Source organism: Echinococcus granulosus (genome assembly GCF_000524195.1).
Source record: "Echinococcus granulosus chromosome Unknown EG_S00134, whole genome shotgun sequence".
Classification (NCBI taxonomy): domain Eukaryota; kingdom Metazoa; phylum Platyhelminthes; class Cestoda; order Cyclophyllidea; family Taeniidae; genus Echinococcus; species Echinococcus granulosus.
Genome location: NW_020170514.1, coordinates 155,406 through 178,260, shown reverse-complemented (window position 1 = coordinate 178,260; position 22,855 = coordinate 155,406). Strand labels below are relative to the sequence as shown.

Genomic DNA, 22,855 nt, shown 5'->3' with positions numbered 1-22,855 from the left:
AACATTTCGTAAGCGCTAAGACTTAAATCCAACCATTCTCTTTTACAATCCACTATTCATTTGCCCTATCTGACCTACGCAGCGTCATTAATTCATTCGAATTAGAGCTTTTTACGTAGCGTCTTGCGACTTCCCTAAAGACGAAAGAAAGCACAACACTAGGACGGAATACATATATTCGATATGAAGAGCGTACTAGCGCTACTGGCATGCCCCGGGGGCCACCCCACCCGGTGAGGTACAGTGACCAAAACAAAGTAATCCTTCACCAATACCGGCCGTTAAACGAATGACCAGCATATCAAAATTCGTATATTAATCTGCGAAAATGCTTTAGTTAAGCAATAAATAATAACAGGTATGGCCATTACGCTTTATTCTGGTTTATACTAATGGTTCCTCTTACGATTGATATCTCCCTATAGCCGCTTAGAGCGTCCCTGAATCTCTTAAAATGTTGATTTGACTCTGTTCATATTTTGTCCATGTGAATATAATATTTGTGCGTGCTTATTTGTTTGTGTAAGCCCAGATGGAACCTTCACGTGAACTTAACGAATCGTTAGTGGTGATCCACTGGGATATCGAGATTATACCCCCTTGTCCAGGCTTACACATCATGCTTTTTTCTGTACGTGTTGTTTAGTCGATTCACTAGCTTTCAGCTTGAATTTTGACTTGACATTGCATTAGTCGGACCCATTCACAGCCTCCTCTCTGGGGTTTGGTACACCGATAGACCAATTTTCATAATTTGAAGCAGATTCAAAAACAGGGCACTTAATAGTTCACTATTCCCAAATAGATCTTGCAAACAAAAGCGTAGTTAGATAATCCGTTATCATATCTTTTTTGAAAAAGAGCCAATAACTTACTGTTGTATGCATTTATTTGTATGCTGGTGGGGTGTTAGGCCATTTTTCACTAAGTAATTTAGATTAATGAAATAAACATAAAGAACTGAAGAAGCATAGTTCATATAAATTCTGTGATAAGTGGGGCGCGTTGAAGACATTGGATCCAACCTCACTGGCCTCAGTAGTTGATGGGAGACAACACTTAGTACATGGCTCCGGTTATATGACCTAGATAAATAGGGGTAGACAGTGGTTGGTGTTTCGGTTTCAAAAGGTTACAATTTGGTGCTGGCGCGAGAGGCTCTCTCCTATTCTCTTCGTTTCGGTGGATAAAGGTTCTCCATCCCATCATCTGTAACTTAAAAGCAAATATAGTACAAAAACTGGAACAAAATCGTGATAAACTCACCATCAGTGTACGATGACAAGAAGTGTCTCAGTTACTCAAGATTTTGTAGCTCAATGGTTCTAATTTGTAACTACTACAGGCTCCAGTCAATATTTTTGCCAATGAAAAGAGGGTCAATTAAGTAACCTAGGTTAATTCGAAACGGGTAACAAGAGCTCCTATAGCTTCTCCAGGAGGGGTCTACATGTAAGCCTCTGGACTATGAAATTGATGGGAATGGCCTCAGTATATCCATTTACAGAGGAGTGTGGTATTATATGTAACTTACCTAGACCCTTCCCATTATATGAATTGTTGGGGCCACTTCTAGTCGCAGCCACCCCAGCTGGAGTTCGTGAGGCGGGAATGAAGGGTGTCCCTGCTGGCGACATGAACGCCGATTCATCGAAAGTTCCGCCTGTGGCCAGAGTCGGTTTTTTATCATCTATCGTCTTTTCACCCTCTGAAGTCGCTGCCGTCTTCTCTTTGACCAGGTAGTTTATCAATAGGAAACCAATTAGAATGAGGGCAGATGTGGCTCCATAGGCGCGGAACAAATTGCCGGTGCCTAAATAAAATCACATCGTGTGTTTGATCTTTTATTGGCGTAACACCGACTCTAACAGAAAGCAAGTTCTATTTCATGCTTTCATTTGGGATTAGCTAGAAGTTTTTGGTACGGGCGAATCTCACAACATTGTTGATTCTTCGGTACCTAATTTATATGTAGCTCATATGCCCCGCTACCCAGATTTCGAGTCTGAAATGTCATCATTACTTGTATTTATTCAACCACTGCGAATGGAACCACATTGTACACAGCAGTATTCATTTCAAAAATCTACTTGAAGTTACTTTTGATGCTTGTCTATTTTAAGATGGTGTTTATTATCACGCTGGGAAGCGCCTATAAACGAATCATGAACGTATTCTGTTTCCTTGGTTCATTATTTCCTTCTTTAAAAGATATTGAAATGTATCGTACCGAAGTATGTAGTGATGACGCCACCAATGATGGCCCCAAGACCCTTTCCAAATCCGTGGTTCACGCCCTGAAGAACGCCCTGTGTTGAGATTCGGTATTGAGACTCAAAGCTCTGCGCTATGTAGGAGCAACTGGCCGCCCACACACCTGCGTTCGTTAAACCTGCCAAAAAAGTAGTTTACTACGCAAGATACACTTTGATTCCGCTAAAACTTAGACAAAACACCAAGTCTAGCTGCCATGGTGGGTAACATTTTGAAATTTGAGTATTACTCCTTATTCAAATAATCTGCCCGAGTACTACTAACGACATGTCAGTAGACAATTTGACTCCTACATCTTAAATAGTCGGATGGCTTGCTATCTCTATCTGTCTCACTCGAATGTGTAAATATAGTATTTATGCACCGAAATGTACCACCGGAGGCAGTTTTAGCATTCCTGTAGAAGTTTATTTATTTGCCACTTTTACTGTCTTTCTGCAATTGAAGTACTTTTAAATTGCAACAGACTCCTGGGTGGTTTTAATCCTGAAGTCAAAAATGTAATCAAACAATCATAGTAAAGGCAAAATACTTTAAAGAAATGCGTATTTTTATGTTTAAAACATCGGCAGAAGTGATTTTCCTTTCTCATCGTACCTGAACTCAGCAATTCAGTGCTTAAGGATCCCCATAGGATGTGGAAAATTTCTTCTGAATTATTTATTTTACATGCCAGTAGGGAGCAGGCTTTTTCGTTAAGCTGGAGAGAACGCACCGTGAACGAATTCAAAGGGCAATACCCACCAGGGATTGCCGATCCAAGAGACGTAGAGGAAACGCAGAACGTTTACGAGAAGTCCGAGGTAGAGGATTTTAATGTGTCCTTAAATAGGAGAAAAAAGCAATGTCAGACCATAATTTTCGATCAGTACATAATAATATTTCGGTATCAATTTGCTACCCTTGGCGTCAATCCATTTACGAGGTGACGCTGGTCTTTGGGTTTTAGGACAACTTAATGACCACGAGCTTACCAAATCTTTCAATTGCTGGTTTGCTAAAGTAGTAGGTGACAATCTCAGAGAGGTAATTTATGATAGATGCGATGCCATAGAGTGTCGGAGAACCACCGAGTTCTTGCAGATGCCAGAAGAGAAAGTTGAACACAATCCCTGAACCGATGCCCATAAACCAGGTAACGATAAGGAAAAACGTCAGCCTGGGCCGGGTGAACTGCTTCAGAACGGTCAAGTATTCGGTGATCTGAGACAGAAGAGTGACAAATGCTGATTACTTAACACAGTCAAAACCAAACCAAATAGACCTGAAATAACATCCAGTGCGTTCTTTTAGTTTTAATCGGATCCGTGTATGAGGGAGGCAATAATCATAGAACTTCAAATGCTGTGGTTGTCGCTATAAACCACTCCTTCCTATACCTATCAAACACCACTAAGATAAAGTAGACGACTAATTTAGTTTGGTTTAATTTGACCTAAGGTTCAATTCGTTGGGAGTTTACATTGCAGTATTATCAATGATTCAGTTGTCCTATATGTGAGCTGATATGAAGGGTGATGACGAGAAATTGGCCTCTATTGATTACAGTAGTAGCATCGTTGTCGAGGTATCACCGTGGCTTAATGACACTGTTTTATGTTTACTTTACAAGGCTTCAAGGCGCCCCATGGCGCGAGTGGGTCGCCACTTCTGGGCGCTCTCTCTTTCCCTGCAGGTGGATTTTGTGTCCTTGGTGGAAACTATGCTGCCTTCCCCCCCCCTCTACATCGTTTGTTGGAGCCCCAGGGAGCCAGCCAATACGGTGATTCAGTGAACCTGGAGAAGGCATAATTCCGAGGCTGCCATGATCACTATGACGTGACAACCTCGGGAGGTTGCACGCGATCTGTGCGACCAGATAAGAATGTGCCACCCAGGCCCGGTAAAGAATGATACCCTCTGTCGGGATAGATCAACTGATCCGGTAAGTCAGTGTTTTATCAGATACATGAGACAAGACCGTAAATTAAATTGTTCGTACATTTCAGCAATTAATTAATTCGTGAAATCACTCGGTTCTATTCAGTTGATCGTTTTGGGCTTTGTCCGGCTTTAATCAAGCCTACTTTATCAGAGGAGAGGAAATAGCTAACTTGAGCACTTTTTTACGTCATTTAAACTCCAGGATGGTCCACTTGATCTCTCAAAGAGACACCAATCGTCACAAGAGAATAAACATCAAGTAAGATTAAATGTCGCGCCGGACAACAGCTACACCAATCCACGAATGCGTCGGCATCCCGAGATGACACCAAGTGAGGCAAAAGACGCCAACTACTGGGAGCGAAGGTGTAAGAACAATGCCGCCGCAAGACGTTCACGCCAAAGTCGCCGAGCCAGGGAGGCGGATCTAGTGGAGTATGCTGCCCGATTAGAAAGGAAGAACTTAGCCTTGGAAGCTGAGATTCGTCTACTGCGAGCTCAGTTGGCAAGTGCTAAATGTGAATGCGCAAAGCATGGCAAAACATCTTCATAAAAGAATCCGTCCGGTGAAAGTGGCCATTTTGCTCCGGGAAAACAGTTCAGTCAATTGGATATGTGAAGGAATTTTATTTCACAGGAGTGCATCACAGTGTCTGATCTCGTTCTCAGATAAAAATGAAAGCTTCAATCTACTGATATTTTCAATGTGGGTGGGTAACTGAATCTCTTTATGTAATTTTGAATGCTACCGGATCTTTCTATAATTTAATATCTAGTGTAAAGATGAATACGCCTCCTAGATGAATTTCTTTACATCTTGATATCATTTATATGGGGTTAATCCAGGCAAAGTTATTTAGGCAGTTGGTACGATTTATACGAGAAGGCATTCGTTTTAACTCCATACTTCCCAACCCGGGACTTTTAGCGGCCTATGATTCGGTACCATGCAACTTGGGTCCTGTTATCCATGGTTTAAGCCTCCCGGGAAATCTATAGGGTGGTAATAAAAATTCGCTCAGATTTTCGTGCCTCAAGTCAGGTGGTACAGGGTCACCTCCAACTTATCCACGGTATAGTACCCAAAAAACCTCATTTGTAATAACTTTTGTAAGCATTTAGACAGATAAGAAGCCAGTGAAGAAGATTACTTGTATGTTAGTACCATATTTCCATGAGCTTAAGTATTTTGGTTTTGTGAGAATGTGATTTTACCAGAACAAATGAAGCAATTGTTTGAATGCACTAATGAGAATAAAGTGCAATGTTTTACAAAAGTATTTATAATTTGTTTTTCGTGAAGTCAACAAACTTATTCAAGTGCTAAGATTGTTTAAACAGATAAATTGGTTGTTATAAAAGCGTGGGCCCAAAGACGAAAACCGGCTCGCGAATCTCGTTTCAGTTGCCCGTAACTTAATTAGTTGGCCAATCGTGAGATAGATCCAGTTAATTACCACCCACAATTTTGAACTTTTGTTTCCAGACTATTAGATTATAAGTAGTTATTGATCTCTCCGCACTTCAAATTGCTTTCAAAACATTTCAGTAGCCTCATTCCAAATCAGATAACACATTTTACTAAACGGAATAAACTAATCACATGCTGCTGGGACGTAAGCTTAATCAAATGCGTTGAAGAGAAGTCAGCATCTCACCTTCGTTTGAGCAGTGGCAGCCAAGTCCTCCACGAAGGGGTCGGAAGCGGGCAAGTCGGCAAGCGTGTTTGATCGCTCCACCCTGCTGCGGTTGAGCTTAATTCCCAACTGCTGTTCAAGGATGTCCTCGTTTGAAGCAGAGGCCTCTCCAGCTACGCCTTCACTTCCCGATGGCACCTGAGAATATCCTCCGTCACCCCTCCATTCTTCCTCATCTCCATCGTCCTCGTTTACCAATTTCCCTCTATTCTTTCCTATTCTTCCACGGCGGAGGGTCTTTGTCACCTTGTCTTTCATCACCTTGAAATACATGCTTTCCACTGCTCCATCATAAGCGAAGCGTAATTGGCTTCCAGCAATGGCGGCGCAGGACATAAAGACGGTGAATACTGCGAAGCCGACCATATAGTTCTTCTCTCGACGTCCCGGTCGAAGACAAGGATGATCCGGGAAGCTCTGTGATTGGTCCAGCGCGATACCGACGAAAAACATAGCCAAGCCCCAGCCTACCGAGCCGAACATGCGTTGTCGACCATAGAGGTGGGGTCCGTTCTCTTCTAAATAGCTCATTACTGCCGAGTCGGCAAGACAAATGGCTGGACTAGAGAAGAAGGCCCCAACACAGATGAGAATCATTGCGACAATGAAGATCTGATTGATTTTACTCCTTCGGTAAACCACTGTGGAGAAGAGAGGCATTACGAGACTGCCCTCGGAGTAGTGATTTATATCAGCAAAAGCTTCCTCATCTGTGACTCTAGCGTGAGTTCCACTTCGGTCGATGCTCATTGACTCCAATGATCCCTCGGAACGTTCTTTATGGAGGAGTTTCTTTAGATTGAGTTCCAACGGCGACTGCCCAATTCGAGTGTTTCCGTAGACAGCTAAGTAGGGTTTCATTTCAATGGCTTCAATACGTTCGCTAGTGACTTCCCTATAGGGCTCCATAATTCGGATATCGAAGGGATGATCGGAGCTGTTCTTTGGTTGTATGCCACTAACGGATACAAGACAGCCCTCCGGCTGCGGCCGAACAAAACCCAAGCCAAGAGTGAAAACAACCCAACTGAGGAGACTGATCATGAGGAAAAGTATGCCCTTTTTCCATCGATCAGCAATGCCACTCCAGAAGGGTGCACCCACCCACTCAACAAGAGATCGAGCACCTCCCAAAGAGCCGCACTGGGTAGCATTCAAACCGAGTTGTTTGAAATAAATAGAGAGGAGGGGGAAGAGCGAGCCAAAAGCGGCGTAGAAGAGGAAGTAAAAAAGTTTGAAGATGAGAAGGGAACGGTTTATGGGGGAGTGGAACCACTCCAGTAACTCGCGTTTCACAGCTCGAATACCACCTGAGGGGGTCTCTGTTGGTACCTCCTCGGTTATGGGTGGAATATTAGCCTCGTCCATTTTAGACTAGATAAGAAAAATTACCATTTTAGCAGCATTGGAGGGTCAAACCACTTTCTTGTTTTATAGGTGAGATTGTTAGGGCAACAAGAGCTGTGTTAAAATATGAATACGGTTACAAAACGATTTCCTAGCTAGTAAAGAAATTAGAACAAGTTAGACTGATTGACACAAAAGCAGTCTCCGGGGTAAATCAGTCAGCGCAGCTCACACTTTGAAATTTACTACCTCTATAAAAATAAAGTGTGATAGACAGAACGGAGAATTAACTGCCTAGATAATGGAATATTATCGAGATTCTGCATTTGGTTAAGGTGCCGAATTGGGTGAGATGTCACAGCGGCAGCAAGATAACTTACAGTTTTTCTGATGCAAGGAGGAGGTAGACAAAACCGGAGAAAAGGTCGTGTGGGAGAGGACTGGGAAGGCACGGGGCGAGAGCGCAGACGGACAGTGGACGGGGCATCGATTTTTGCCTGAGTAGGGGGAATGCGAGCGGTAAGAAATGAAAGCTGCTTTGTGATTGGCTCGTGGTGAGGAACTGGCAGCCTCATGCGGTTGCACGTCCGCGTGAGTATATTGAAATGGGTTGCGAGGACTAGTTTTAAGTTGTAAAGCTCTGAGTGCGCTGTGGCACTAATTTTGGGCGCGTGAGTTAACTCACACGTCAGACGTGTGGCATTTTAAATACCTTTAATGGCAGCAGTTTCGGTTCAGTGGAAGCATCAATCCCAATGGGTAACTCACCAAATAAGGATGCATTCCGAAAATAATGCCTTTTTTAAAAATTATGGTGTATGTTTAGCTAATTTTCTCTCAAGTCACTAGTTGCGTAATAAAGGGTCGCTTCGTAATTCCGACTCAAATAGATTTAACTATAGTAATTTGTAGAAACTCTTTGAAGAAACAAATTAGATGTCCCCATATCTGTTTAATTAAGATGATATAAGTCGCCATTCTACACAGACTTGGGTGTGGAGATGACACAGAGCCGTTTCATATACTCATGTTCTTCCGGTTCATTTGAAAGTTGATAATAAGGCTTCTAACGCTTTTGGGAATAGGCTGGGTACAAAAAACCAGCATTATTCAATCCGTAATGACAATGACGACAATTACGAGTTAATGTATTAACCACAAATTCTAATTTCGCTAGAGAATTTCCAAGAAGGACGGGTTGGTGAATGAGGAAGCACAGGTGGAGATCAAATGTACTAAGACTCGCATACTGCGGATAAATGCAATAATTGGTTAAATTTGCTTGGTTAAAATCAAACCTCGAGAAGAGACGCAGTAATTAGCAATACAGTCATTGACCGCTTTAATTTTAATTCTTAAGATTTAGTTTGTTTGCCTTTTATCTGATGAAACAATAGGTTCGGGTAGCCACACGCGGAATACAATTTCTAGCGGTACATGCAACACTACGAATAAAAAAGTGAAGTACAGTTTTCTCCTAGTGAAATAGAAAACTTTTTGAACCAGAGAGAGATGTTATTACAGGCTGATTTTTCCTAAACATGGTTTTAATTCATACAATAGATCCAAATTTGTAAAATGGAGTTTCTCACACGAACCCCCTGTGACTATAACAACCCCTGAAACACTAATTCAAACTGAAATTTAGTAATTTCCCAGTAGAAATACGCGTATACACATGGGTGATGCAGTAACATCAGCATTCTCCACCGTGTTGATCTAATACTTGTTTCTAGTGGTTCTATAAAGCCGCTAAAATTTAGCGGATCTTGTGTGAAAATTAAAGATGTGGATTTAAAAATAAACCCACAAACATGCTCGAGACAATTATGCTAGCTTATGCTTGTAATCGGAAAAAAATATTGTAAATGTCATATTTGTATCAGGTAGTTGCTATTGGCTAATAGGAGGTTAACAACCGCCATCTATGGCGGGTTTTTTAAGATTTAACGCATTGAAGTGTTGTTATGTGCTAGTGGCTCATGCTCGTTGAAATGTCAACTGCGATAGCGTCTAAGGCTACTGGAACCGTTCTTAAAAAGAGCCTAAATTCATTGAAGGTTCCTAAGAGAGCAATTAATGAATGTAAGTACAGAAATGCCTCTTGTTGTTCATAATATTTGCGTAAAATAAGAGCTGTGATTATCCTGTCATTGTCTTTTAAAATTTTAATAGCCGCTTTGGAATTGATAAATGTCAACTCCGATGATTTCATAGAAGAAATTGACGCGCATTTGCAAAACAATTACCGGTTTCGTAAATTTGCGAATGAAGCTGTCAAAACTGACGGCGCGTGGCTTATACACAACCGTAGTCTTGAAGAGGCGTTCGGAAAAGCGAGAAAACGGCTTCAGCATGGTGAAGGTCTTGGTCAGAGCAAGATTATTAGTGTTACTACACAGTGCGGTTTTCTGTTCACCAAAAATTGGAGCGTCGTCGAATCTATTGCGTGTAATGGACTGAGAACCGGAAATCTTCAAGACACATGGCTAGGAAAGCCAAATCACGGTGAGCAAGCAGTGAGGAATTGCATAATTGTTGCATGTTCTCATTTCGGTAATCAATGTTTAATAATTAGGTTCAGTTGCTCTCTGAACAAGTCATTTGTTAATAATTATCGAGATGGAAGAAAGAGTGGCAACCACTTTCTTCTCAAGTTGAGGTTTTCGTTTTCTGAAAGGTATGCCTTGGCTCTACTAGGGTTCCGATTGCAGGCGGAAGTAGGTTCTGCTGTTTATAAAATAAAAAAAGTGGACTAAATGTGGGCAACATCCCCGTACATATTCCCACTCACTTCATTAACTTTGGAGATAATCTGTATGGATCTGCATCTCTGTACCATGCATAAAATTTAAGCGAGTCATTTAACATTTTTCAAACTGCGTTTTTGCTTATTTACATTCACTTCGACAGTTCCAAAAATAGTATGCAAGAAGTAACCCCACACTTAAGTACGATCGTACTCATTTTCTTGCTCAGGTTGGTGTCAAAATAACCCTTGCTTTGGGAAAATACTTGCCTTTGAATTATTTACTCACACTGCTGGGCTTTGTCTAACATTGGGTAATCGTGATCCCTCTGCGAGCGTCCTTATTTGCATTACCATCAAAAAACTTAATATTTGTCAGGCGGTGTGCAACTGTAAATGCGTAACCTCATTTCACACGTACCAAATGTTTGAAAGTATCTTGCTCTAATGAAGTAATACGTAATCTCCGATTGGCAACACTATTTACGGGTAGACCTCACCGTTTTTATTGTGTGCAACTGCTGCTTTTTGACATGAGGTGTACCCGCTCCAATTTGTGATATGAGGGCGTATACCTAGCAGCTGCGTAGTCCCCGCAGGCCGTGTTCATTTTTGATTCTTTTGAAGTATTCCAATCCCTATGAATCCTCTATTATTCATGTCGTAAATGTTGCCTATTATTTCACTACTGATATAAGCTCTGTCTTGAAAATTTGCTTATGCCAAACATGATTGTTCTGTATTACTCCTCCAACTCTGTTTCTGTGTTTAATCGGAACTCAAAATCTCTTAGTACCCTTTTGCAGATAACTTGTGATTTCATTGATAATAGAAATAAAGTAATGGGAAAAGGATCAGCCCAATATTTCGGTTTGGATTTTTCATTTTAGGGGTCGTGATCAGCCAATGCGCTGATATTGGCCTTGCTTACCTGGCAGACATTGGTTCTAAGGAAGCTGAATCCTATCATGCGGATTTGACAAGTGGAACCGATTTGAAGATTGATTCTGTAACAGGTTGCTCGTACTTTGTTGTCCTTGTACGCTGGTTGAAAAGCAAAGTGTATGTGACTCAAGTTACACCTCCAGGATCGTGTTCGACCGCTGCCTTAGATTTTAGGTTGGATCCCCAACCTGGCTACACATGCCACATGACAAAATGGAGCCGGATGGATCCTCTCGATCCCTCGAAGGTCACACTTACCGAAGTCTTTCACAACAGTCAAGTAAGTGTTGTTGAGAATTATGTAATGCGGTCTTTAAATGACCAATGCCCCAAGAGTATATTAACTCTCTTAAGGTCTATCTTTATGAATACGACGAGGAAATGGATCTAAAAACTACCCTCGAGCATATTCTTCCTTTCGCGGTGGTCAAATGTCAGTGGAATTTGTTGCCAGAAAAGTTTCTCCTGTTTCGCTCCGTCAACGACGGAGCTATTCTTTTGCCACGAAAGCAAAAGGAAAGCGTAGCCCCTCGGAAGGCTCTTCTGAGCACACCACCATCTGCCATGAAAATCCTTGTCGAGAAAAGAGTTCCGAAATCGGATCCAAAGGTAAGCCTTTCCCGCCAATTCACACCACTTGATGCTTCATATGGCTTTGGTGCAATTGAAAGTGAATGAGACACTGGGATATTCTCACATTATTATTAGAATAATGTCATTAAAATCAGGTGGATTGCACACGATTTGGCTGCAGGACTTTGAGAAATAATTTTATTAAGTTTGACTTCTTTGGTGGTGTTAGTAATGTGCAGGAAAATTAGGATCTTTTGGTTTTTCCACTACATTAGACGATGATTAAGTCCAACTGCCTTTTTTCACACAGACGTGGACAAAGGGGAAACACATAGCTGCTTTATTCACCTCGCCGATTCCTCCAATTACAACAGAGAAGAAAAACGATGTACCTTCGGCTAAGTTAGCTGTCTCCGTTGCGAATGCCAATACGTCCGATCGACTGCAATTGATGTCGAACGCCCCAAATCCGTCTTCTGTTGTCCCTTCCCCCTCTTCCACCCTCTCAAGCACTCCCCTCCGGGATGCAAAGGCTATGCATCACCATTTTGATTCAGTAGCTGCTTCCGGCCGCACACTGCAAGCAGCTCTGGATCAGACGTATATGCAGTCCGGCGCAGCCAGTGACGATGGCTTGCCACGTTATGTTGTCAATACCTGCTATCTAGTCTGGCCAGTATCTGAGCGTCCGGAAAGTGTGAATGAGGAATGTGTAAAAGTTGAGAGCTGGCAGTTTCCTGTGAAAATTATATCCTATCGCAATCCCATTTCACAAATCTACGAGGGTCTGTAAGTACGATTACGGCAATCCTTTCTCCAGTGAGCTGCGAATATCTTCTTGAGTGCTTCTGTCTTAGGTCTTTAAATGGTAACTTGTGTGAATTTTCGAGGTTCGTTAGGCGGGTACTGTTACCTCATTGCGATAATCTACTTATTTAACTAGTCCGATTATTTTTGCCAAAATTGGTCTGCAGAGAATCATTAATTCACGCCGTATATTTTACGGATTAAATATTTTTCACCTGGTTTTCGCTCAGCAAAAACTTGTAAATTAAGGTGTGTGGGTTACTTCGTCACCAGTTAAGATTCCTGGTTATTTAAGCGCCTTGTCATTGGATATTATTTGGGATTTATTATAATACGTTTTAGAAACCCAATTGTTTTGTTTTTTAAGATTTATTTTAATGTTCACAATTCCCACAACCGGACGGCTAGTCGTGACAAACGATAGCAGGTTTACCTTGGTTTCGTTTAGTATTTTCATGAACATTTAGTAGTGGTCGGGCTTTTTTGGGGTTTCCAAAATGCTGAAAAACCACAAAGAAAAGCAGTGATCGTTTTTTCTTATACATTTGTTCTCCACCTGCAGGTTGCAACCTCGACTCATTATTTCGGATCTGGTCTCCTTTTCCCGACTTCATCATGAATTAGCAGGTGTTCAAGAGCCGTCTGGACCCTCACCTGAGCCCTCGTTATCGGACATCCCTGAACAAGGCTCAACCTCCGAGACCAATGTTCTCGATCCACGACGCTTGAGAGGTCGGTCAAGCCTCTCCCCGTGCCTTCCTTTTGTCTCTATTGATCGACTTCGCGAGTGGATCGTTCCCAGCAAAGAAAACGTCGAAAACGATGCTTTAGCTAAACTGAGTCGATTTGCAGGTTACAGGGGCAACTACTTCCTTCTCAGTCTCCTGGAGTCCTCCACACAGCAGGCCGATGTGGCCAAACTCTATGAGACACTGAAAAGCAGACAAGTAGTAGGTGGTATCAGTTAATTAGTGTCCATCTTGTCCCATGTTAGTTTTATTCTAGTGTGTAACAGAGACTCAATGTTAAATCTGATTTGTGTAACGGCACCAAAAAAAGCAACGGCATTTCATGCAGAACCTTTGCATATCATTAAGGCATGGTGGTGACACGAAGTGGATTATCACCTGTGGCATTGCATTTGTGTATTTCATATCCACACCGGATTGTCAGTATATTTGTTTTTTTAGGCCTGCTTCATCAAAATGCCTTGTAGTGAGAACGCAGCCTTCTGTATATTTCCCGACTCGGATTTTTCTAGATCCCTCAGTAAGTCTTTAATAGCTTTCCCTCTTCGATTAAGCATTCGTCGTAAATACTGCATGTGTTTGCTACTTATTTGAACCTAATAGCATTGCTTGCACAATCACAATCGAAGTGGCAATCGGAGCGATTTTTCTATGCTTAATCTAAGTTTTTGTGGGTTCTATTCTGTTTCGTGATTTATGTTGGGATATGTTAATGCTATATTCCTCTCAAGCAGATGCATATTTTCGACTTTGAGTACTTCAATTATGTTTTGTGCCATAAAATAACCGATTTTATAGTGGCACTTTTTTTGCGCTAAGCAATAGTTGAAATAAGTGAAATGGACTTCACATTTATTTTTATTGAACGCGCACAAAAATCGTTTTCACACAAAAGAATTGCCATTGTTTGCTACGGCCATGAGCAAAAGTGATAATTTACCACTTTCTTTTCCTGGTTTATCATCCCATACGACTGGTGTGAGCTTTGGTGGTTTACTCCACGTATTTCGTTGAAGAACGCTTTAGAGTCCCTGCGCTGTATAAATGCGATTATCCATTCTTCGCCCTGTGCAAGTCATTCTTTTGTGTGATTGTGCCACCAATGAATATACGCTGCAATACATTCGTCTTTGCATGCCGTATAGAAGAATGACATTCGTGCGAAATTTCTAAGTAGCTAGTACGCTGCTCCTTCGCTTCATCTGATTAGTACGGTGTTGCGGCCGCCTGAAGGGATTCTCGAATAAGTTAGAAGAAATGGTTTTGCAAATCGGATATTTTAATTTGGAGGTATATAGACTAGCGCTTTCGCATTCACTTGTGAGATGTCATCTTACTATGCGAAGCATTGAATGATCCGACTCCAAACTCACTTTAAATGTTTTTTGCCAGTGTTTTGCTTTCACCTCTTCAATGTGCCCTTGTTAGAGGTCACCAAAGTTCGCATAATTGATCCCCACTAAATTTTTAATTTGCAGCTATGAAAAAAGCATAACCTACTAAATGTTTGGTTACTTGTGTTTACAGTTTAACTGTGATACATTTGCATAATTACAACAATTTACGAATGGGTAATTCGATATGATATTCTCAGAAAAATTTTCACACGTCAGCAACGTCATCTTCTGTTGTTGCATTAGGCATTCCCCCACTGGACAGTTCAGACTCGACTTCATTTCACGGAATCCTGCTCCTCCCCCATTCAATTCATTCAAGCCTGCTGGAAAGGTGCCTTTGCCAACTCAGTTCCCACCCAAGAACCGGCGTCCCCTATCGGCAGTCTCCCGGTTAGTCTGCTATATATCATTGCCTGCGTATAGATTAGTGCATGCATAAATCATCGTCAAGGTGGGGACAGTAGCAGCAGGAATCATGGCGTTTTTTTCTATCTTGTAAACACCATTCGTCTTTTGTGCTATTGCCCGGGACGAAGAGGCAACACAAATTAGCGCAGTTTGATGGATGATTGCTTTGCAACATAACTGATATCCTATAAAAACAGGTGTTAGTGGTGTCTTGTTTGAGAAAATGATGTCCTTTCCTTTCTTCCCCCATAAGAAATGGTGATTTTGAATTAGATGCGACCGTGCTTCATTTTTAGCCAATTTTTTTGTGCAAGCATCACAAATTTCGGACAGAAGCATCAGACACAGAACATTTGCATACCTCCATTGCGAATGTAGTTCAGTGTATAATTCCTCAAATAATTGCATATCGGGTGCTCATGCTGATATTTTAATTATGATTTGGAAGATCCACTTGCAATGTTATTACCGTTATGTGTTGGATCAAGCGACGTTCCCACAATGCGATGTTGGGTAATCACATAGGATGTGTATGCAAACAGTTTGTGAAAAATTTTAATGAGGAGAAATGCCAACACTTCCCTCAATCTAGCAAAAAATGCCAGTTTTCAAGGAGCTCGCGTGCTTCCTTTACCCATTTTCGCTTGTTTTGCTTCAGTAGCCTCGATTTTTTCTGCTCTTTAGCTTCTGCAGAAAACAGGTGGAGTTTTAGCCTTTCCTCATTTGTGGATGCACTACCAGACGGCGGCAAACTTCTCCTTCAAGCTGCCTCGGACCTTGCCTCAAGTCCAAAAGAGGACTCGCAAACCTCTCCTTTGTTGGCACCGGACAACGTACACATCTTTTCCCATACATTCACACCCATGAGTCCCCAAGAGCCCACTTCGTATGAAGATCCGCCTTTGGTAATCCCAACTCCAGATGTACAAATACCCGAGAGTCCGATCAAAGTGATAAATTCACCAGTACCCTCCTGTGATATGGAATTAGAGACTTCCTTTGAGTCTATTATTGCCTCGTCTCCGGAAGAAGGAAGAAATGAGCCTTCGAAAAGAATCGATGGGCACAGTTCTCACAGTTGTGACATAATTACTCCTAAGGTTCCACCCGTACCTGACAAATATTCGCCCCACTCCCTCTCATTTGACTTTCCTGTTACATCTTCACAAGTGTCTGAAAGGGTGAGTAAAACCCTGACTCTGGCGCACAGCGTACGAACCTCCACGAGTTTGCTAACAATCAAGGAGGAAGTGTGTGAGTCCCAAGCGACTTTTTCCGACTATAACGAGTGGAGAAGAAAAAGGGATCAGGAACGTAGAGCACAACAAAATCAATCTATCTCTCATTCTAAAACAACTTTTTGCACGGAAATCCTACGAGACTCTCACTGTGGCTCACTTGACATGGATGATGGTTCTTCTGCCGACGCTGCAGATCTACACCAGACTCTTTTGCCCAATTCCATTGCTGAAGAGGAAGAAGTTGACCACGTGAGACTCTTCAGTCCTGCTAGTCCAGATGAAAATCAAATAGCTCCTCTACGCTCTTCGTCTCAGGATCCTTCTCACGAAGAAGAGGAGGGTGAGATTGTGGACGACGAGGATGAAGAAATCGTAGGTGAAACGGATGCGTCGAGTGACTGTAGCCGCTCCTCGGACCAATCACCAAGGTGCAAAAAACCACGAGGGAGTGGTCACAAACCCATTCGTATTCCCTGCTCACCACGCAGAAGGCGATCGAAGCATGACTCCTCTCATCGTCAGACGCCGAAGAAGTCGAAAAAAAGAAGGAAGTGCATAGAGGATGTGGACTATCGTGTAACAAGACCAGAAGGTTCGCATTTTGTAAACGCTCGAAAAGATCCAGTGTGCTCAGTTAATTTTTCAACTGCAATACCGCACACGAACCGATTCAAAGACACCGACTACCGCTACCAAGTGTACATACCCAAGTCGGCGGAGACGGTGTCAGTTCCCGTGAAGGTGATTAATCATGCCTACGTTGTGGAGAATGTGGCGTTACACACTTACAACAGATTTCCCCCTCGTCGTGATGTGAGTGTGCGGTTCACTCAACCCTCCGCATCCTCCATCCCTCGAAGTCGTAGTAAGAGTCGTACAAGGTTCGTTAGTGAAAAATCGCAGACAACGTCTCAGAGGTCAAGCACAGCGACTCACCTGCCACCAGCTCACACTCAACTCTCTATGTCACCGGGTGTCTATCATCCCACAGCGAATGGAAGTGCCCTTTTAGCGAAACCAAATAGCCTGATTGCCAATGCACCGGCAAGCACAGCTTACAAGGCTACTTCCCTGTTAGGGGCTGGAGTCCCCGCTCCTTGCACTCCACCGGGATTTCGTCTCCAGACGACTCGACCTCGACTGCCTCCGGCGTCCAGTAGGAGCGGCTCGGTGGTGGCAGCTCTCGTTGACTCAAATAGTGGGAGCAGCAGCGGTGTGTAAATAGTCCTCTGTCGCATTCTCTCTCTCTCCCTCTCTCTCTCTGCGTTCCTGTACAAAAAGCACAATCAGAACTGTCCGAGGAACTGAAGGTGTCGGACTATTTTAGTTCGCATCATTATATATTCACTCGTTACCTTTTTCTACTCCCTCTTCTTCCCAATATTTGTTACAGGGGATTTGTGCTTACTCTTGAAATTAGAATGAGGCAATTTTTAAACTGGGAAACAGCTCCTCTGTTAAACGTCGGTCTTCCCACTTACGTACCATTTGTAGGCGTGGTGTTTGAAAAATTTGTGCTATCAGAGATGATGATGACACGCTGGATGTGAGCTGCTGAGTCCAGCGTGACTCACTGTTGTGCCGGTTGTGGAATGCCGTCTATTCACAACTGTGCTAATTGACACTCCGTGTCGTGTTGGCACGTGGTAGGGAAGAGCATGAACGCATCGCGGTGTTTACCGCCAGCTGGCATTTGTATGCGAGCGCACTCTTCAAACAACTTTTGCGTTGGAGTTTTAATTTGCACATTGTGCTTTCGCGCTGGTGGGCTTGGCTCAGTTCATGTCACGTGCAGACGTCTCGTACCGTACTGTACTCCTACACTACACTACCCAAAATCCGAGTTATTTTTTGGAGAGGGCCAGAGATGCAAACGCCTGTTGCTTTTCTGCTGGCTTAGCAGAAGTCTGACAGTTGAGTGGCGTCTTGTAACAAATTGGGACGACACATATTTGGCCGTCACTGAGGCATTTGGCGTTTTTCCTCTTTATTTACTCTTGATCAATAGGCCTGCGGGAAATGATGACCTTGAAAATTTAGGCCGCCGATTGGCTGAAGGCGAGTCAAATGATTGGAAGAGTTTAGCCTAGGCCGGTGTTTATGCCTTTGCATACACACGGCAGTTTTAGATAGGCATTGTGCTATAAAGTTACCAAATAGCTGAAGTGCCTTCAGAATGTCGAAAACTTGACCAATTCGTAGTTAAACTAGAGCCTGAATGGTTTCCTAAATTGGACAGCGTCGCAGGGCCTATCAACTATTGGGGGGAGAGAGGGCACAAAGAATGTGTGAAGGAGGATGAGTTGCGCTACATGTCAACTGTATCTTGCCATTTTGTCACGTCCCGATTGGCATAAGTTGGGACGATGACACTGTAATACGTTAATCCTACACAAAACAGTACAATGTGCTGGCGAAAATAGACCAGCAACACAAGTGAGGTGGAAGTGCATGACTCTCATTATTTTGGCTTGTAGGAATTCCACAATTTTTTTCCCTAATCGGGGTGCTATATTATCTACTTCATTAGTTGAAATCTTCCTGCTACTACTGAGAGGCACTAGCCTCACCACCTTGGAATGGCCTTCGTTGCAGTGGAGTGTGGTGCTCCCTGTTCACTGGATTCATCTTTGAAGATAAAGGTTGTGCTTTTCGGTAAGTAATGTCAAGGAAAAATGACCGGTTTTTTGCTGCGTTATGCCGTATCATAGTAAGCAACCGGAATGCTTTCTGTACGATGCTCTTTGGACAGAAATAACCGTAGGCAAAAGAGGGTACACATTTTTATTTTTCATTCCTTTCTGGTTTTGATGAATATTTTGGCATATTACACCAACCTTTGTTGATGGTATGCTTGAATCAGTGCGATTATGCAAGCGTGATTGGTGGTATCCAGGAGGAATATTCTTCCTTCACACCGGTAGTAATTATAAAAGGGTAACCTAACCGCCCCTAATTTAATCAAAGTAGCGTTTAATAACAAGTAAAGTCCGGCAGAAGAGGGGTCACCATGGCTACTGGGGTGAAACGCCTTTTTTGGCTCGAGTGCTTTGCCTATCAGAGCCAATAACAGTTAACTTGGGCGGGGCCGTCGCCCATGTTAATGGAATGAGTCAGATTAACTTTACAAAATTTTTGAAAAAACGGCGGTCCTTTTTGATAGTAGTGCAAATTATCTTGCATATTTAATTTATGATTCTTTTCTAGGGGGAAAAACTTCCCACTTTGCTCATGGAAGTTATCAAATCGGCCTAGCCACGTCCGTTCCTGTCCATTTAATTTTGTATGTGAACATTTGAGCGTCTAATGTTAAGAGAAGGTGGTTACCATCACTTAGGAGGGGTAGTAAAGAAATACAAGGGATGAGGTGGTGCGGTATCCTTATTTCACCCTAAAGTGTCAATCTTCACCCGAGTGCATTCTGCGGTATAAGGTCTTGCGTTGTCTCATTTGAATAGCACTTTCTTTCAATTGAATGATCTGCCGTCGCTGTTTCGTTAGGAGTTTTTCGTTTACGGATTCAATTTATATCGTGCTGAGTAGATGGATTTCGGCTGCAGCCACTGTTCCACTTTTAGCAAGAAAACACTTCCTACTGAACGATTGAGTCCATAGTTCAAGCATAGTCGTGGAGGGATGAAGTTGTGTGTCTTGGACGTGTGAGTGGCTTTTTACCAAATACTGGAACATAGAACCCACTTCTCATTATGAGTCAGTTTGCTAACACTCTCACATCGGTACGTTTTTGTAATGCAAGGCGGGTAGGCAGAGGACCACTTGACAGCTTTTGAAGCCTACTGCCATCTAGTAATGCACCCCATACGGTACTCATGTTCTTAGCACCCATAGCTCCTTGAGCCTTTCTCAAAGTCAAAATAGTCACAGTACTGGAGCAGAAAGTATATTGCTGACATACAGGAGGCCAAAAGGTCATGCCAATGAGTGAAAGTACAATGCCGGAGCCTTAAGTGTGCCTCGCGTAACATAAATACAACGATTGACAATCCAAGTATTACAGCACCTTCTATAAATTTATTTTTAGTTGATAGAGAGATAGACAAATCCTTTCATTATGCTAATTTTAAATTTCGCTTAATAATAACGATACACAAGTCTTCAAAGAGAGTGACGACATCTGAACACATGGCACCTATAAGCCATGCAACTTTCAGTACCACAGCTAAGTTGTTTAAACAACTTCTGGACGGTGGTAGTTGGTAATACACAATATACAAACGCCATCTAGAGAATTCCTTAAAGAACCAGATTTCCCAGCTTTAGAATCAGGTAAACCTCAGTTTGTAAGACCGACGAGGTTGATTTACAAGCGGTTCAAATGGTATTTTAGGTATGAGGGCTGAAAATAGAATAAAATTAGTCCAAATTAGAATAAAGGGCACCAATTCACGAACGTACGGTTTTGTTTTGTAATGCCCATAAAAGGGTGCCTTCTGCAAATCATTGGGGCCGAGGTATGTCGAAAATCCCACCAACTCTTTTTGGCCAACTAGTGGCTTTATGATAGCCTAAAAATAAAAATGGCGTAAATTTCTAACCAGAAGTTTTTTCGTAAAAATTGGAAGGATCCTGTTCCTTGTATGCAAACTCCTTTTTGGGGTATCAATGCAAACTTTCATGGACAAAAAGTTCAAAAGCTTCTTCACCATGCCTTCACAGATGTGCAAATAAGTTCCTTCTGGAGGCGCCATGAGATATCTGGCACTGGCGGAATGGTAACATGTTCAAATAAAACAGGTATCCTTCTGTCAAGGTATTGTAGTCAAAATAAATTTATTTCAAGGGGTACAGGCACCTTTGTGAGCTCTTACTCGATCCCGGTCACTTATATATAGCACCATATTGGCCTGTGGGATTTCTCTTTGCTGCAAAGTGGAAGCCTTTGAAATTTTTGAAAAAAATCACTAAATTTTGCCTCCTGAGTAAGCCGAACTGATACTATTTTGACACAAAAGTGTGTCAGTTTCATACTCTATTAATAAATTGGTTTTAAGTGGGAAAGGGAGTGGCTACGTGTTAACAGTAGCGGGATGACATTAAGGCAGACTGGACCAACGGACACCAAAGTTCCCGCAAGGAAATGGGTGCAATGTAGGCAAATGGCATTCTGTTTCAAACTCTCATTAATTTTTAGAATTTGTTTTTTCCCATGTGCTAAGAGCGTAGGTGCCGCAGCTGTTCTGCGTCTCTTCAATTCGGTGCACAAGAAGGGTTAAACCATCTGTGCAAATTTTGGTTAGCGTTGCGTTAAGAGTATTTAAAAACAAAAATTTTGTTGGTTTTCTTACATCGAATAATCACTTTTACTGAAATACGACATTCCTATCCATGGACCAATAGGAAAGCCACAAAATTGGCTTCTGACATTGTGATTAGCATTTGACCTCCGCCGTTATTGTTTCATGTAAAAGGCCCGGAAGTAATTTTCAGGACTGCCAATAGGTGGGTTGACAATCACAACTTTTAAATGTGCTTTGGACAAAACAAAAGTTTAAATCGACGCTTTCTCTGGACGTTCTAATTGTGCGGTCAGTCAGACGCGGTTCATTATTTTAGGCTAAATAAAGAGGCTAATACCATGTTTTTCTGAATACTTCCTATTGTATTATATGGTAGTCGCTAAATGAAGACATTGATGGACATCTCAAGGCTTTGACGATAATGGCGTTCAATCAAGATGGCAACTAACTTAATCCTAGTTGGTGGAGGATACGTTTCCTACCTAACGTAACATTTCCCCTTTTTAGTAAATGCCTTCCACTGCTGCAAGTAAATATTATTCGCCCCAAACAAGACATCCGCCCTGAAACAAACTAGTATTTTAAGATGTAGATCTCTAGACTTAAATCAAAATGCCCCAATTATACTTACAGAATTTAAAGTAGTATATGCTTTCAAACTCACGGACTTATTTTCCTTATGAAGGATCGTGGGAAAAGAAGTGGGCCTCCCTAAATTTTCCAGCCTATTTAGGAATGAAATTGACTTCTTCACCATATTTTCGGCCTTTTTAAAAAAATGTTTATGAGTTTTAAATTTTTTAGTGGCTGATTTCACTGACTGGTACCTATCTCTACCACTTCAGACAATGGTGTTTATTTTACATCCCGGCCAAATCCTGTTAAAACGGGATAACAGCACAGATTTTAAGCACACTAGTTATGTAATTGGCTACAAAAAGGAATTAAATTTGGATATCAATTTACTCGGAAGCTCACAAGCCATTTGGCGTAGGTGAGGAAAGCACTGAACCAATGCGTTCCGCTGCCAAAAGGAGTTACACTTAGCAATAGTGTGGTGGTGAAAATGTAAAGAACTATGCACCTAGCGAGCACACTTTAGCCTCATTCTGACTCTACCTTGTTGCAAAATCCTCACTAAAACACTGAGAGGTTTTACATAGGGATTGTCAGAATCCTCTTTTATTGTGACAATCTAATATGTTTACTGATCATAATTCACCCAAGTATTCACTCAAAACTTTCTCGTTAATTACGGGCTAAAAGTGGTTTGATTATCCACCGAGGCACAATCCAATCCAATTCCTCTCCTTTGAACCAATCAGGTCGAAGAGCCAACCACCTTTCAGACATGGTTAAGCCATCCTACGCGCCGAGGCATGTTTTGCGTGTGTAGAGCAAATTTTGTAGTGACTTAACGGTGATGGGACTCGTATGAACTAAAGGGTAGATAGAGATCTGCATAATTTTTCAATTTTCCATGATTA

The 22,855-nt window shown here is 42.1% G+C and overlaps 2 protein-coding genes across 2 annotated transcripts; one reads left to right on the top strand and one right to left on the bottom strand. All coding sequences in view use genetic code 11, as the record gives it.

Moving 5' to 3' along the window:
• Positions 1–1,165: 1,165 nt before the first annotated feature.
• Positions 1,166–7,262, bottom strand: EGR_09158 (Major facilitator superfamily domain-containing protein 6; the record flags this gene model as incomplete). The annotated part of the gene is made up of 6 exons (XM_024498407.1): positions 1,166–1,209; positions 1,535–1,813; positions 2,231–2,392; positions 2,990–3,097; positions 3,249–3,477; positions 5,856–7,262. 6 exons carry the CDS (start codon positions 7,260–7,262, stop codon positions 1,166–1,168), a joined length of 2,229 nt encoding a protein of 742 aa, XP_024347190.1.
• Positions 7,263–9,235: 1,973 nt separating this feature from the next.
• EGR_09157 (hypothetical protein) lies at positions 9,236–18,200 on the top strand (the record flags this gene model as incomplete). Its single annotated transcript, XM_024498406.1, has 10 exons — positions 9,236–9,326; positions 9,417–9,749; positions 10,881–11,215; positions 11,290–11,544; positions 11,819–12,297; positions 12,878–13,262; positions 13,506–13,584; positions 14,705–14,851; positions 15,554–17,327; positions 18,119–18,200. 10 exons carry the CDS (start codon positions 9,236–9,238, stop codon positions 18,198–18,200), a joined length of 3,960 nt encoding a protein of 1,319 aa, XP_024347189.1.
• Positions 18,201–22,855: the final 4,655 nt, after the last annotated feature.